Source organism: Ixodes scapularis, unplaced genomic scaffold (assembly GCF_016920785.2).
Source record: "Ixodes scapularis isolate PalLabHiFi unplaced genomic scaffold, ASM1692078v2 PGA_scaffold1__304_contigs__length_218370807, whole genome shotgun sequence".
Lineage (NCBI taxonomy): Eukaryota > Metazoa > Arthropoda > Arachnida > Ixodida > Ixodidae > Ixodes > Ixodes scapularis.
In genome coordinates, this window is record NW_024609846.1 from 130,643,296 (window position 1) to 130,659,358 (window position 16,063).

At 42.5% G+C, this 16,063-nt stretch overlaps 1 protein-coding gene across 1 annotated transcript in view; it reads left to right on the forward strand.

The window, feature by feature from the left end:
* Positions 1 to 4,183: 4,183 nt before the first annotated feature.
* The window catches only part of LOC120848696, a 39,539-nt gene continuing 27,659 nt past the window's right edge, over positions 4,184 to 16,063 (forward strand). The window contains exons 1-2 of the mRNA XM_040220710.1: positions 4,184 to 4,229; positions 5,754 to 5,893. Of these exons, the coding sequence (XP_040076644.1) occupies positions 4,184 to 4,229; positions 5,754 to 5,893 (186 nt within the window). The remainder of the gene's footprint in view (positions 4,230 to 5,753; positions 5,894 to 16,063) is intronic.

Genomic DNA, 16,063 nt, shown 5'->3' on the forward strand with positions numbered 1-16,063 from the left:
CCTCTAGTGTTTGTAACGTCAATGCACATCGGGTCATGTTTATAGATTAGGCAGGAAAGCTCTGTGTAGCCTTAAAAAGGGGTTCTACAGAACTGCTGTGTCTCCTTCAATCATATGTGCAGCATGGGAATAGAAACGAATGTAAAAACCGTAAATGACAGAAAGCTGAAAAAAGAAAGAATTGTTTTAATCAGTGTTAGAAAATTTTGTTTTTCGATATTGATCACAGGCTTGCGTGCCAATATCTGAATGTTCGAAAACAATCGCTCAAGGTTTGAGAGTTTTTTATGACAAGTAGGCGACGTAATGAACAGGTAGTGATATATAGAAAAATTGACCTGCACCCAGACATTGTTTCTCATAATTAATGCTCTTCTTTTAATCGCAAGTTTTAGAGTACAGTACACACATTTGTGCTTGTGTAAAGAAATAGTGCCGTGGGTATGCGCCAATGTAAAACGTGGTTTGGGCTTGGCGCATGCGCAGTGGTGACAAGGCTATTGTTTGCTTACGGAAAGTTTTTGGGTGCTCTGTTCTCAACTGTTCTAATGTTATTAGTTAAGTTATTTGCTATCAAACAAGATCACACCAGTAGTGCATGTAAATACGGGTAACCACCTAGCCCTTCATGATCTACGGCTTTCCGTGTCCAAATATATATTTTTATGCAATTTCGTTTTGTGTACGCTATAAATTGGGCGATGACACGTATAATGTAAAGTGAATTAAAAATGTCGACCGTTTACCCACTGTTCGACCCAACAACATATATAGCATTAGGTGTTTCCAGCCTTCAGCTTCCTAGTGTAAATATCACCCGATGTGCAGTGGTGTTACCAACACCAGGAACATCAATCGCACGGGGGTAGAACATTGGTCTAATGGTGCTACATAACTTTCCACTTCGTTCCTCTTTTTTTTTTACTCGCTTTAGACACAACCTGTTTTTAGTTTTCTATCGCCATGCTAGCCATCGGTCGGAGCATAAAATTCCCTGACATCGCCTGTTCCTATGGTTCGTTTTACCTTATGATGGACCGCAGAGGACGCTACGAACCTACAAGTAAAGAGTGTCACCTGACCTTCGAGGGAGGCGCCGTGACGCGTCACTTTACGTTCAATTGACTGAGGTGGCCCGTAGCGTCCGCTACAGTTTATTGTAAATAAAAACGAAGTAGCTTGATGTCTAAAAAAATTAATCGAACAATTTCTTCCCAGTAGACTACTAACATTAAAGTACGATTCTGGGAAAGTAGCGCAGTGCAGCGCAATCAACAGAGTACAACACCGAACCAAACGCGCAAAAAAAACTCAATTTCCATTAAAAAAAAAAATTAGCCACATTATTAATAAACAAAACGTCGCAGGTTTTTTGGTCAATGCTCCATGGTGTCTGAACGATAATGCAACCAAGTACGACCACTGTGGATGCGGTGCTCGAGTGCCACTGGTCGTTGAGTCAGAAACATTTCAACGGTAATTGACTGCAACACAGACCTAACTAAATGTGTGTTTTTTTTTCTAATATGAACGAATATTGTGCAACATCTCTTGCGGTTTCCGATTTACGTGTTTTCAAAGGTTCATCGAGCGATGCCTACAAAAAAAAAAATCGACTGCGATTATTGTTTTTTAATTGCCTTTCAAATTTGTATAATTCTGTCTTTTTCAATATTTAGAAAATATCTGGGAGCAATGCAGAAAATACTTACAATAATTGAGCGCCCACTTCAATTTTAAAAGTGAATAAAGCATAAAATTTGGTGTACAAAACGTTTAACATTAGAAACCTAATTCTAAGATGTGTTAAAAGATCCCCGAAAAATGCTTGCATATGAGAGTCGCGCGAGAGGCTAATTATTTCATTCTATCTAGTTTAAATAAAAACTTAAATAAAATAAATTTAACTAATCTAAATATACCAGTTTGCCTGCTTTTTATGTACAAATATTTATGTTATTCGCGACTCCAGCAAAACGGACGCCACCAAGCGGGAAAACCCGGAACCAGCCGGACCAGGTCGCCCCGCGCCCCTCCGCGTCTCTGGCTTTCGCGGATACGTGTTGTCGGCGCGGTGGCGAACAATGTAATTTGACGAAGGTCCGAAAATTTTTTAAGTTTGCCTGATTTTTCATTAGTCTGGTGAAGCCTCAGCAGATTTTTTCCTTCCATCACGTGTTTGAAAGCCCGTTTACTCCACAACACACGGTCGCGTGCTTTCGATTTCTTGGATGGGGAGGAATCACGGAAAAACGTTTTGGTTTCTTGTCTGTCTCGAATCACATTCAAAGTTACGACTACTTGGTAATTGATAAGTGCTCTCTTTATAAGGATGCAGAACAGTGGACTGGGGACGACAGACGGGGTGTTTCACTGGAGGGAATACTAACGTTACAGTCAAGTAAAGGGAAGGTTCGATAGCTGCTTTTCTTGAGTTTGGCTGCGTTCGATTAGCTTCAAGTCTGAGGCACCCACGCCGGTCGGTGCTTTTGGCTGTTTTTCGCCGAGAAAGCCTCTGGACCACAACGAAGGAGTTGGACTGTTTTTGCAATTACTTGATTCCGGAAAACCTGCTCGCTGCATACGATTAATGAGGGAAATTGCTTGCTCTAAAAAAGTGGGGGACGCGTCTCGCAAAGTTAGGAGCTGTCACGGCATTATGACCTATCGCGCCTCCAATATTTATATTATACCCCCTTCGAAGCCAGTTGCGATATACGTTTACATAGTTCAGGTTGACCGGCCACAAAAACTACTAATTTTCTCCGTCCAGTACTCAAAGTCAAGTTCACTGCAGAGAGGTTCTGCGTAAATCTCCGATGAAGGTTCTCTTCAGTTTGTCCGAATTCGTCTCCGTGCTACCGGCTACTACCAGTTGGCTGAGTTTAAGTAGTATCTCTCTGTGTGTCAAATATACTTCTATTCAGCAGTTCACTTCATAGCTAGTAAATTAAGCCCATATTTAAACCCGAAGAATATACTAATATTGCTTTAGTGGGGCCCATAGTAAGTAATATAATACAATGCCCGTATATTCATCAAAATAACTTCTCGATTGCTACTAAGACATGAATTGAATTACGAGTATCAGCTGCTTAGTGGGGCGCCAGCGGGTTAACACGCTCTTTGACTCAAGAAGCGCTTGCTTAATTTTTGCGATTTTCCTGCAGCCTGTGTTGTTGACCGAGCAGACGACTGGAGCAGTTTCTTAAACGCGGATACGCACAAAAGCTCGATTTTGCGGACAGATAAGTCGCATGGTCGAGGCATCTGAGTTAGCTGAAGATTACTCTCGGTGGAACAATTTTGTAGGCATCGCCGCTTTCCTTAGCTGATTAAAACTGATTAGAGTCTATTGCCGTCTCTCCGGAGCCCATAGTTTCGGTTTTGAACAAAATCTCTGATACGAAAGTTTGATATGAAAAGAACAAAAAACACGGGGAAAACAAAACTATGCTCTGCAAGTTTATTTGCACCGGCTACACTTAACTGTCGCATTTCAGATACCTATAAAATTGGGCATTAAAGAAAAGAAAACCTGTTAAATTCAATGCGCCACCCGTTCAGGCGGCCCGGCCGAGCCAACGCGACCTGGACTCAGCCGCCATGTTTGTTTGGTGGTGGCGCCCCCTATAGGTCGCTGGAGTCGCGAATAGAAAATTGTATTTTTTTAATCCTGATGGGGCCCTCAAAATTTGCCACGACACGCAATAGGGAAAATCGTAGTTCCATCTACTTTATACGCGATTTTATTTTTTAACCAAAAAAAGGTAGCATTTTGCAAAAGCAAGGTCCGTTCTCATACTTCATCACCTCATGCAAAAAGTATGGGCAAAAAAACGGCACCAGCGCTTGCCCCGTCCACCTTCCTCGTCTTCGTTATTTGTGCGCGGTTTCCAGTTGTGGCATTGCAGCCCCACAACCGTCCTTATCTAAACAAACCCGTAAGCAACTGCAAAAAAAAAAAAAAAAAAAATTGTTATGCTTAGTTTTTGCAAACGGAAGTATATAAGCGTGAATATTATAGAAATATAGAGGATCAGAAAGCACATTGTTTGTGTTCGCAGCCGCGGTTGTACTAAAGCTGCCGTAGCCCAGCGAGGGTGTTTCAGAGGAGCAGCGGAGAGCTTCGAGTCTTCCGCATACTATTATTGAACCTAACTTTATATCCGCATCTATTAAAATGATGTTGGTAAAGGCCATACTCGTCGTCTTCTTTGCGGAAATCGGTGAGTGCACAATATTTTCTTTTGCAATGTAAATTACATTGGCAGAAAAAAGGGTGCATTTTTACACCCTTTGTTTCATATATTACGTACCCCAAAACTTTAGTTCGACGTACAGCGCCCTATAGTCGAACAGACGGTCCCAAATCTTACGAGGGGCTTGATAGCCGTGTGGTACACCTTATTAAACTGACAGACTGTCAGTCCTGATTAGGAGTTACACTTGTAAAAGCAACGGGTAAAGCAACACGGCAACGAAGCACAATGCAAGGATCACCAAAAAACAATGCAAATCAAGAATATACAATAGTTAGGTTGCGTCCAGCTGGAAAAGGAATAATTAAAGATCGATGGAAGAAACAACATGTTGTGGCAACAGATTCCAGTCCCGCACCGTACGAGGAAAGAAGGAGTACTTAAAACAATCTTTATAGAACGAAAACTCTTGTAAGCGACACGAATGTTTGTTACGAGTGTTTGTTACACAGCGCATACAGCTCTGTCGGCGAATCTAACCTGCGATATCTAGAAGAAATAAAACGCAGGGCCAGTCGCTGTACAATTTCTAGGCCAAGGATTAGGCTTTTTATGCGCGGGTCCCATACTTCCGACGCATATTCAAGCAAGGAAAAAATCAGGGTTTTGTAAGCGATCAGTCTAGTCTTTGTAGATGTCACGTCTTCTGGAAACGTTTAGAGTTTTAGACACTCGCCTTTTTTTGCAAGGCGATTAGTTAATGACCATGGTGGTCTTTACAAATTAACTAATGCTGCAATTGATTTTCCTTTCATACATAGTAAAAGTTTATTCTAGGTTCCTTAACATTAAACCGACTTTTTTATTATTTTAATGTGTCTTGCAATACCCCATGTCAAAGATTCAGCACACGTTTAATAAGTCTGGCAATGCATGCCTTCATTTCTTTGCTTTTTCGTTGTTAAAAAAAAACTTTCTCAAGTGTGCTAACTAGCTTGTGACATCTTTTTTCGTTATTATTGAACTTGAGTGAGTGTACCCTTATTCAGACCTAACAGCTGTATTAGTACACGCTATGAAAACAGGATTGATTGATTGGTTTGTGAAAAGCGTTATTAATATTATTATTATTATTGTTATTGTTATTGTTATTTCTATTGCTGCTGCTGTTGTTGTCGTTGTCGCTGTTGTTTGTACATAAATAATTATGACGTGCTGCTAAGGTAATAACAAAAAACTTAACTCGTACTCCATATTGAATGTGCACTGGGTTCAATCCCCACCCCTGCCTGTTTTGATCTAGATGAGCGTCGTATCGGCGTGCGGTCGTGTGTCACTACTGCGTCGTGCATGCATTTAAAGACCCCAGGCTAGCTGTTGTACTGCATTGGTTAAATTGCTCATCTATAGCTGAGAGAAAAGTCGCGAGTTGAGGCAGGATAACTTCAGGCTCTGTAAACATGAACATGCACACAATTATTGAATATTCAAACCTGAGCGTGAATGCCGATCGTGTTCTTAATTTTGAAATGCTTTTTTTCCCCTATCAAGAATCTGGTTTAACTTCATCAACAAAGGGAAATGAAGAAACCAAGATTCAGTTGCCCCCAGACTCTTACATAAATGCAACGGATGCTGAGGGGTGTTGGTACCCGCAAATAGTGGATTATATTGAAGGACAAGGCCTTACGGTAGGTCTATTTATTTTCCGTTAGATCATCATTAGTTTTTGCCTGAATATTTTAACTGATATCTTGTATGATTGTCTACTGCACACCATACGTAAACCTAGAACTTAGAAAAAGCTAATGCTATTGAGTGCTCTCTTGATTAGCTTTGCGTTCATCTAATAAAAAACATATCTTACCTTAAAGGCGGGCGCTCAAAATTTTCTTCAGCGTGGCAGAAGATTCCCCCTCTTTTCTTTTTTTCCTCCTCCCCTTTCCTCCTCCATTTTCCTCCTCGCTTTTTACGGCCTTCTCGCACGAGTGCTAATGGGCTTACCGGCCCCCCGACAAAATCTCTGTAACCCTTCAAGGTTTTCTGCTTGAATCCCAAACACCAGGGATTAGTTAGGCGGGCTGGATATGAGCTTGGAAGGGTTCGGGCTGGCTCGTTTTTCCTAAGTTCTTTTACATTCAGATACTTCCGCATGCGGCCACACGCTACAACACCGCATATTTATCTCCAGTGAACGGAACTTGAACATCACAGCAGAAGGAAAGAAGATGGGTATTTTTATCTGAACTTTGAGCTCTACCCAGAGAGTTGAAAATTGGTCGTCTAACAACGGCACTCTGAAGAGTGATTGTATCACTATTGTGTTTTTTTTTGTACAAAGTAATAATCATGAGTAATTACAAGTCAAAGACATTGCAGTCAGAGGGACACAGTCTGACCACTTCTGGGGCATAATATAAAGGTTCGTACTACAGGTGTTTTCTAGAGTGACGGCTGCCAGGTTGAAGCTACAAAGAAGAGTAAAAACAAACTTCCATAAAAAGTGGAACGGTTTATGGTATATTTAATCTATCTTCAGCCTTTGAAAAAAACGTCTTCGTGGCCAAACGTGCATTTAGTTTCTGTCAGCAAATGTAACTGAACACTCGACAGCCGACAAATATCTTGCGTATCAGCAAAGAGAACGGGAAACATGGAGATTGAACCGCAAAATTACAATTTTCTTCGCGTAAAATAGTGCAACTAGCAATGGTAGCATATTATGCCATTTATTAAAAGACAGCAGGTATTACGAAGCTTCCATTCTCTTCCCTTCCCATTTGTTCGCTGATTAAGAAATGGAATGCCCAGATAAACTCTGCAGCCCTTTCATCATAATTGTTCGGGGCTCTGTCAGGGTGGGCGAAGGCCAGCGGCCACCTCCAAAAAACGCCAGGAGTTCGGAAGGTGTACTACCGCAAGTTTTCGGGCTGCTTGGCTAATTTAGGCGTCTGGCGTTAGCGGCCAGCTCAACGTCGTCACCAAGCGGGAAATCATGCCGAAATGTGTCCTTGAACACGTGCGAGATCTTTACCCGAACCCAGCCGGGATTCGCCACAATTCATCAATGAAAAAAAAAAAAAAACTATAAAAAGGGGTAGGCTTAAACGATTTAGCAATTTTTGAATATAGTTATGCTGACTAACTTTCCACAAGTACAGAACGAAATGCAGTGGAAATGCAGAGCTCTTATGTGTTCTTTATGTCCATACTTGTCTTTCGCGCTGTACACCAATTAAAACAAATTCTGCAATATCTGTAGAATATGCCTGGTTATGTTGTCTCTAAAAGAAAAATAATCAAGCAAGTTCGGTATGGTGAAACAATTTGTCCACATACAATTTTATGTGGAATTCAACGTCAAAACAGTACTTCCGTGGGAAATAATGCATCCGTCGCTCTTCGTCTTCCTGAAGCTGTCAACCACCGATTTCGGCTACATGACTTTTGGGTCCACAAGATATCACGCTCAGTAGAAAATTCGCCTTTCTACCAAAAGTACTGGAAATTATTTATTTTTAAAACAGGTCGGGTGGTGATGCGTGCTTGAGTGTAGGACCGTTGACTGGGCACTGGTTTGCGCCAAGAGTGCAGTGCTTCCTTTCATGCTGCCCGCGACGAGTGTTGAAATTTGAATATAGTAGAAATAAAATCAACTGACACTCTTAAAATTGTTTTAAACCTGCGCTTTCTTCAGGCATTAAGATTTTGATCCTACCTTTTATTCATTGTCGTCGTCGATGAGGGAGCAACTTTCCGAGGAGGCCGCGCTGTCCGCGGACGCGGCTTGACAGTCAAGGTCGCGAATGCTTTTCACATATCTTTAAAGACCAAGCATAAAAATGAAAGACGCTTACAAATCTCTGTAACGCGAAATTAGGGCGCAGCCACTTTGCGCCAATGAAACCAACTTTATGTTTTGGGCAGGCGTCTTGCGTGAGTTGCAGTATTCTTAATTATGCCTAATAAATTAAATGTTTAGGACTAAGTACCAAACTTTTTTAAATGTATTAAGAACCGAAATGTCAATTGGAAAGTTCTAGAGCTCCTTGAGAAATACCCAAATTAGCTGTTTGCAACGTGATACGGCTCGCGTGGCTTTCTTCTGACCAGTAATAAAGCTTATGAAACATGACAAAATACCCCGTGATAAAGCGCCCACCCCATCATAAACTCAGTTTCGAATGTCCCGGGATTTGTTTTCATAGGCCGAAAAAAAAAAAGATGCATTCAAGACCCGTGCCCCACGCTTTATTTATATCAGCAAAAGAACTGCCCCCTGTTTCATATACGTTTTTTTTTTCTTTTTTTTTTTTTTACTTACTAGATTTTAGAAAAAAACGTGCAAATTAACCTCTTGTGGATGTGAGCTATACGGCCAGGCGAAGATTGGGTTCAAGAAAGAACGGAACAAAAACCGATTGATTACCTAACATTTGTTAATGAACTTTTTGATTATAAAAGAAAACAGGATAGTTGATTTATAAAGTTGTTGGGCATAATCGTAATCCACCAAATTGTGCAGTGAAAATTAGCGGCGTTGCGGTTTGTGTAGGTGAGCTATATACGGCCAGGCGAGGATTAGGTTCAAGAACGAACGCAACTAAACCAACCGATTGCCTAAAATTCGCTAATTAACCTTTCAATTAGAAAAGAAAACGGCATCGTGTATTTAGAAAGTTGTTGGCCATAATCGAATGCTACCGAACCGTCCATTCTTAAAAAGATGTAACGCGCGTACATTATTATACGGCGTCCTGATACGGCGTCCTCCTAATTTGGGCGCGAAAATATAGTTATGATTTTATGTGGGCTCCATCTCCGCGTGGCACAGCCTTACGCCATGAAGCCAAAGTGATAAATCATGCGCATCGCTGTGACAACGCCACTGTAGAAGGGGCGAGGAGTGCGGCGGCCGAAAAGATTGCGGTAACACGATTCGCGTCCAAATTAGGCGTTTTAGGACGCCGTGAGCCACTTCACGTGCACTACATCTCTTTAGAAACAAATTATTTGGTGTTTTTGATGACTACAGATAAGGCACAAACCGCAATTGCATAACTCTGACGTCTTTTTTAGAAAAATGTCTAGTCGTTAAAAAAAATCGCCCTGTATAAGCGCGATTGTAAGGCAGTTCTTTGCGTCCGGCGACATCATTACGGCATGGGAGGAGACGTTGACCACAGATCATACGCTGTGTATGATCTGTGGTCGCTGTTTTTTTTTTTTCGCACGAGAATGAGCAAATATTTGATACCAAATAAAATAGACTTAGCATTCACCAAATTCGGCTTGTTTACTTGATTCAAATCGATATTTGATTTGATTACACTTATTCTGTACCCGCACACGCCTACTTTATTCCCAAATGAGTTGCAAGTGATAATTACATTGTTTTTTTGTTGTGCGAGGTCATCACAATTTACTATTAACAATCGGAACTATGCGATTACGCGGAGGAGGCGCATTTGAAGATATTCAAGATTGTTCTGAATACACAGACAACTTCAGACGTCTTGCCGTATGGCTCCTTTCCTACACGCAGGACCAATAATAAAGCCAAAACCTTATAGAGGAGACTATCTCTATCAACTCAAAGCGCAAACACCGTGTGAAGCGTGTCTCCGTACGTTGGAAAAAAGATACCGGCGAGCAAACCATAGCGTCGAATGTCCATGCATCAAAATGTCCGTGCACCGAAATATCCGCGCACCGAAAAGTCCCACACCGAAAAGTCTTTGCAGCAAAAAGTCCGTACACTGAAATGTCTGTGCACCAAAAAGTCCGCACCGAAATTCCCTACAGAAAAACGCTCTACACCGAAAAGTGCTAGACCCACTACGGATGGGATCCTCCGTCACCTCTGCCGGTTTACGAACCATAATGATTCAGGACCACTGGTCTATGGAGCGCCATCCTTGATATACAGAAAACGCCGCTCGTACCTCCCGTTGTCGCCATGAATCCGCCTAAACAACGAAAAATGCCAAATCAGATATTTATATGAAAATTGATACTTTAATGACTACATCTTTGAGCAGAACAAGGTATTTATGCTCTCACAAGAGCAAGAATCGTCCTCCAAACCAATGCTAAAAAAGAGCCAATGCAACTCGTTGGGAAGGGCAAGTGCCAAGCTCGCTCAAAACAGCTCCTCGGTTGGTTCAGCTCCTTGTCGCAGGTGTGCCGGCTGGCTTCTGGATAATCTTTTCAAATCCTTGAAGCTTTCATTTCCTCCACCCCAAACTTGGAAAAAAAGGAAAAAAAAAGAAACAGGCAGCCGGCAAAAAAAAAACAAAAAAAAAACGCGAAATGGCGAGGAGGAAACGAGAGGCGATTTCCTCCTCTCACAGTGGCGAGAAGGAAAGTGAGGGTCGGGTTCCTTCTCTCTGCTTGCGGGCCGGCCTTTAAGAAAAAAGTGAAAGTCGTTTACCTTGTGTTACCCTGCAACGCCGAATTGGAGCGCAGCTCTTGAGGAGGAGGAGGGAAGGGTACTGAGGGGAGGGTAGACCGGTCCTCCTCCTCCTCCCCTCATTCTTTAACATGCTCCGGGGGGGTCACCTGACCTCGGGGGGAGGGGGCACGTGACCTCCGGGGGGGGGGTGTCACGTGAGTTTGGGGGGAAGGGGGGCCACGTGACTTCGGGGGGTCACGTGACCTTGGGGAGGTCACGTGACCTTGGGGAAGTCACGTGACCTGGAGTGACCTTGGGGGTCACGTGACCTTGTGGTGACCTTGTGGGTCACGTGACCTTGGGGTGATCTTGGTTACGCCGACGGCGACGGCGACGCCGCTCAAGCCGGAAACGGGCGCCTAAGAGCTGCGCTCTAAAAAAAGTCCGAGGACACCTAAACACTTCTTATGAGTTGTGAATGCGAAAGCATGAATGTCGGTCTTCAGCTCCCTTAATTTTAGTTTGTCTGCGGCGTATTGGGTGGACGACCACGTTTCGCTACTGGCGAGATAGCGGCCGACGGCCGAGAGCGCGCTCTCGTGAAGTGGCCGCGCCGCGCTGAGGAAGAGAGAGAGAACTTCTTTATTGAAAAGAGTATTGCCCTATGTCCAGGGCATTCTTTTGAATGGAACCAGGGATGCGGTGGGCTAGATGACTTATCTAATCTTTCGGCCTTGATTACCCGTTTAACATGGGCAACGAACGCTTCGAAGAACTGTTCCACTTGATCGGGCGGGTGGGGCCTCTGAGTTCGGCCGTGCAAGCTCTGCGGAGTTTACCCGGGCGGGCTGTGCGGCCACCGTTCCCTGCTACCGGCGGCCGGGCCGCTGTGTGCGCTGCGCCGCCATGGAGAGGGCTTCTCTGGTGGCGCTTTTTGGAACTACGCCGCACGACAGCCAATGGGAGCTTATCCATCAGATCGCGGGTTCACTTCGCTCCATTGGGACAAGGGAGTTTATTTGCCGTTTGGCGTGGCTTCAAAGCTGATGACGTCGGTTTGCTCCATGGGACAGTTAATGCTTTCATATGAATAACTCGAGCAATAACGGCGGGTATAGGTCACAAGTTATTCACAATATATTGCTAGTAAACTATATTCGACTCCAAAATAACTTTAAAAAAACCACAAGGTATACAAGAAAATAGAGTGGGAGGAGGGGGGGGGGGGCGAGCAACGTAGCCAGATCGGGATGTGGTAGCGGTACCAGACTCTCGTTGAAAGCTCCCCCAACTTCAAGAGACACCAAAATCAGCATAAATACGCATTAGAGCAATTAAATATTCGTATTATTCCGAATGCATAGTTTAAGAGCACATAAAAACACGTTGCGATGATGCAGAGGGCAGATCCCGTCGCTGTAATCTTTTATTTTTTGGCATCACCGACGCAGACAAGGAAACGTGGGCTCAGTCAGAGTGCTTGGTCACTAGCTTGTGCTCCGAAAAACTAAACGTGCAAGTTGAATCATCTAGGATTGAAAGGGCGCATCGCCTAGGAGCATTCGACCCTCAGAATTGTCGCCCAATAATAGTAAAGTTTTCTTCGTTTAAAGATAAAGATAGCGTTCTTTCATCAGCCCACAAGCTTAAAGGAACTCGCGTAGCCATCAGCAAAGACTTCCCAATTTCTGTCCGGCTCGCACGCCGTCACCTTCTTGATTTTGCAAGGCCAAAAGGTACCCCCTACAGACTGCGTCATGATAAACTTGTTATAAACGATAAGTGCTACGTATTCGATGCCGCTCTTGGCGCCGTTAAAGAAAAAGACACATAGCCACGCCAGCGCTTCTTCTCGTCGCCCTCTAGGAGTCGACCGGCAAAGCACCATGTTTTCACTAACAAATCTTCAAGTCATTCTATCCTATTTACTAACATTAGAAGCCTAATACCAAAGAGAGACGAAATAATTTCAGTAATTGAAGGGTGTAATGCCGCTTTTGTTGTACTTACAGAGACGTGGCTAAGCCCTGATATATCTAACGTTGAGCTATTTCCCTCGCACCTAAACTTTCGAGTGTATAGGTCTGATAGAAAAACTTGAAAAGGAGGGGGCGTACTTTTGGCCATAAAAGACCATATACCATCTCGGCTAATACCGCTTACCACTGACCTAAAAGTTGTTTGGGTGTATATTTTCACAACGCCTTCCGTAATAATGGGTGTGTGTTACAGGCCGCCGGATAATAAGAGAGATTTTGTTATTGAGCTGTATAAATGCCTTTCTGAACTCGCATCTAAATATCCTAACGCTTTAGTTACCCTTTTTGGTGATTTCAATTACCCAAATATTGACTGGTCACCTATTTGTTCCAGCTGTGCATTTTCTCAAGAGTTTATGGACCTTTGTTTAGATTTTAGCCTATCTAATGTTATCACTCAACCCACTAGAATTACCAATCGCTGCAGCAACGTACTCGACCTATGCTTAAGCAATGACCTTTTACTCTTCAGCAACGTCACATACTTACCCAGCATTAGCGACCATCTCGTCACTGAGCTAACATTCTCCATCACTACTCCTAAGAAATCACGTTATTGCAAATTCATTCACGATTACGCGAGAGTCGACTACGCATCTATCAACACCAACCTCGAAGAATTTTATCACATATTCTCAGTTAACTTCGCAGAAAAGACGGTCAATGAAAACTGGATTCTTTTCAAAGATAGACTAACATCCCTAATCAAACGTTTCGTTCCACTCACTCGAATTATATCCGATAACACTAACCCTTGGTACGATAAAACAGTTCATTGTCACTCCAACAGGAAAAAAAGAGCTTATACGAGGGCAAAGGCTCATAACACTAACGCTTCTTGGAACGCCTATCACGAATGCGCTAGGGCCTACAAATCCGCGATTCATGATGCCAAATCCAAATTTTATACTCATGACCTCCCCAACATTTTAACCAATAAACCTAAAAAGTCTTGGAAAGTAATTAACCCAGCACTCTTTCTTCCATTACAATTCGTTGACGAGTACGGCCTTCCACTTTCTGACGAACATAGTGCTCTTCAAACTAACAACTTTTTTAGCTCGATCTTTACCAATGAAGACTTGTCAAGTATGCCCAACTTGTGCCAACCCCTTCATCCTCCTATGAATCCTATCATGATCGACCACTCTGGTGTACTAAAGGCCATTGATCAGCTGAAGGTGTCTTCTAGCTCTGGCGACGACCAAATAAACTCGAAAATATTAATAAATACTAAACACGTCTCTTCAACTTTCCTCTGCGACATTTTCTCGCAGTCTCTTCAACTTTCTGAAATTCCATACGATTGGAAAATCGCTAACGTCATCCCCGTTTACAAGGCAGGTGATCGCCAACTAATCTACAACTATCGCCCCATCTCGCTCACCAGTGTGTCGTCTAAACTCTTAGAGCATATACTCTATTCTAACATAATAAACTTTCTAGACTCCCACAGCCTTCTTTTCGAGCATCAGTACGGCTTTCGCAAGTCATACTCATGCGAAACGCAACTAACAGCTTTTCTTACTGACGTTTACTCAAACTTTGATTCTAATAAGCAAACTGACGCCATATTTATTGATTTCTCCAAGGCATTTGACAGGGTCCCTCATCAACGTCTCTTACTGAAACTTAGATATATTAATATACACCCCTCAGTCGTCAAATGGATCTCCGAATTCCTCACAAATCGCACCCAGTACTCATCTACTAACAACACCAAATCTACAACGTGCACTGTAACCTCCGGCGTCCCCAGGGAACCGTTCTTGGCCCTCTTCTATTTTTAATATACATTAATGATCTCTACCTCAACATCTCCTCTTCAATACGTTTGTTTGCAGACGACTGTGTAATTTATAGACCTATTAATTCAAACCACGATAATCAAATTTTGCAGAATGACCTCGCACTTATAACTCAGTGGTGCCAAAAATGGCAAATGACTTTAAACTTTAATAAATGTAAATCTCTAACATTCACCCGCAGTTTACACGTTTCATCCTTTTCTTATCACCTTTCCACTATCCCAGTAGCTACCTGTTCCTCATATAAATACCTAGGCGTTCACCTGACCTCTGATTTGTCATGGACTATTCACAAAAATGCTGTCATTGCCGATGCTAACCGTACTCTCGGTTTTCTTCGCCGTAACCTCAGACTAGCTACACCTTCAGTAAAACTACTTGCTTATACGACCTTGGTCAGATCTAAACTTGAATTTGCTTCATCCATATGGTCACCATGGCAATCATATCTAACTAACAACCTTGAATCCGTTCAAAACAGAGGTCTTCGTTTTATTTACTCTGACTACTCCTTATACACTAGCATATCAGGATTACGCAAATCAGCTAACCTTCACTTACTTTCTTTACGTCGAAGGGTGTCACGTCTCAGTCTTCCTCACAAAATCTTTTACACAACAACCATCTAAAAGATTCTCTACTATCACCTCCCTACCGTATTTCCCTCGTTTTGACCACTCATGTAAACTGCGCTCAATTACTTCGTCATCTGTCTCTTATAAAATGTCGACTTTACCATCTGCTATTGACGATTGGAACTCATTACCTGACCTCATTGTAAACATGACTGACACTAACAAGTTTGCTGCAGCCGTTAACCTCTTTCTTTCTGAAATACAAGTATAGGTTACAGCGTGTTTTTTATTAACTATTTTTGTTGATGTTTTTATTGTGTTCACTCCCTTGTATAATGCCCCCTGGGGCCCTCAAGGAAAATAAATGATGATGATGATGATGATGATAACAACCAAATCAGTGTCGGGCACGCACAAGATGATTCTGCAAATGCTTAAAAAAAGCTAGTGATGGGCCGAACTTTTACCGAATCGAAAATTCGGCGGCGAATTTTGGAATTTGGCAAAGCATAACTTTTGCCAAACTTTTCCAAAAAATTCGGCAAAGATTAGGCAAAAATACACTTATCAGACTTAACGTTGATATTTAAAACTTTGTGGCGAAAAAATGTTTCATTTTTTTTTCTTAACTTAAATGCAACATGTAATGCATATTGACACAGTTATTACTAACTAAGGTGATATTCTACAATATAAATGAACCCGTCCCCTTTCGTCCCATTCCTGATTCGCCCGTCCCGTTTAAACCTGTCCCGTTTAAACTCATTCTTGAAACGGCCTTCTCATTTGAACCCGTAGCCGAAACACTCTTTACGTTTCAGCCCTTTCCGTCTCAACACATTGGTATGAGGCCCGCACATCTCAAAATCTTCGCGAAAAGTCTCCATCGTTCTAACCCTGGTTTGCGCATCTTTTTTGCTTAAGAATATGTTCCGAAATGACGCTAATGAAATTAATGCAGAAGTGCAGGCGGGCTAGTTACTTTTGTTGGGAAATATGCTTGCATGTCAAAATATTCTTAGAACATACAAAACCTTCAGACAAG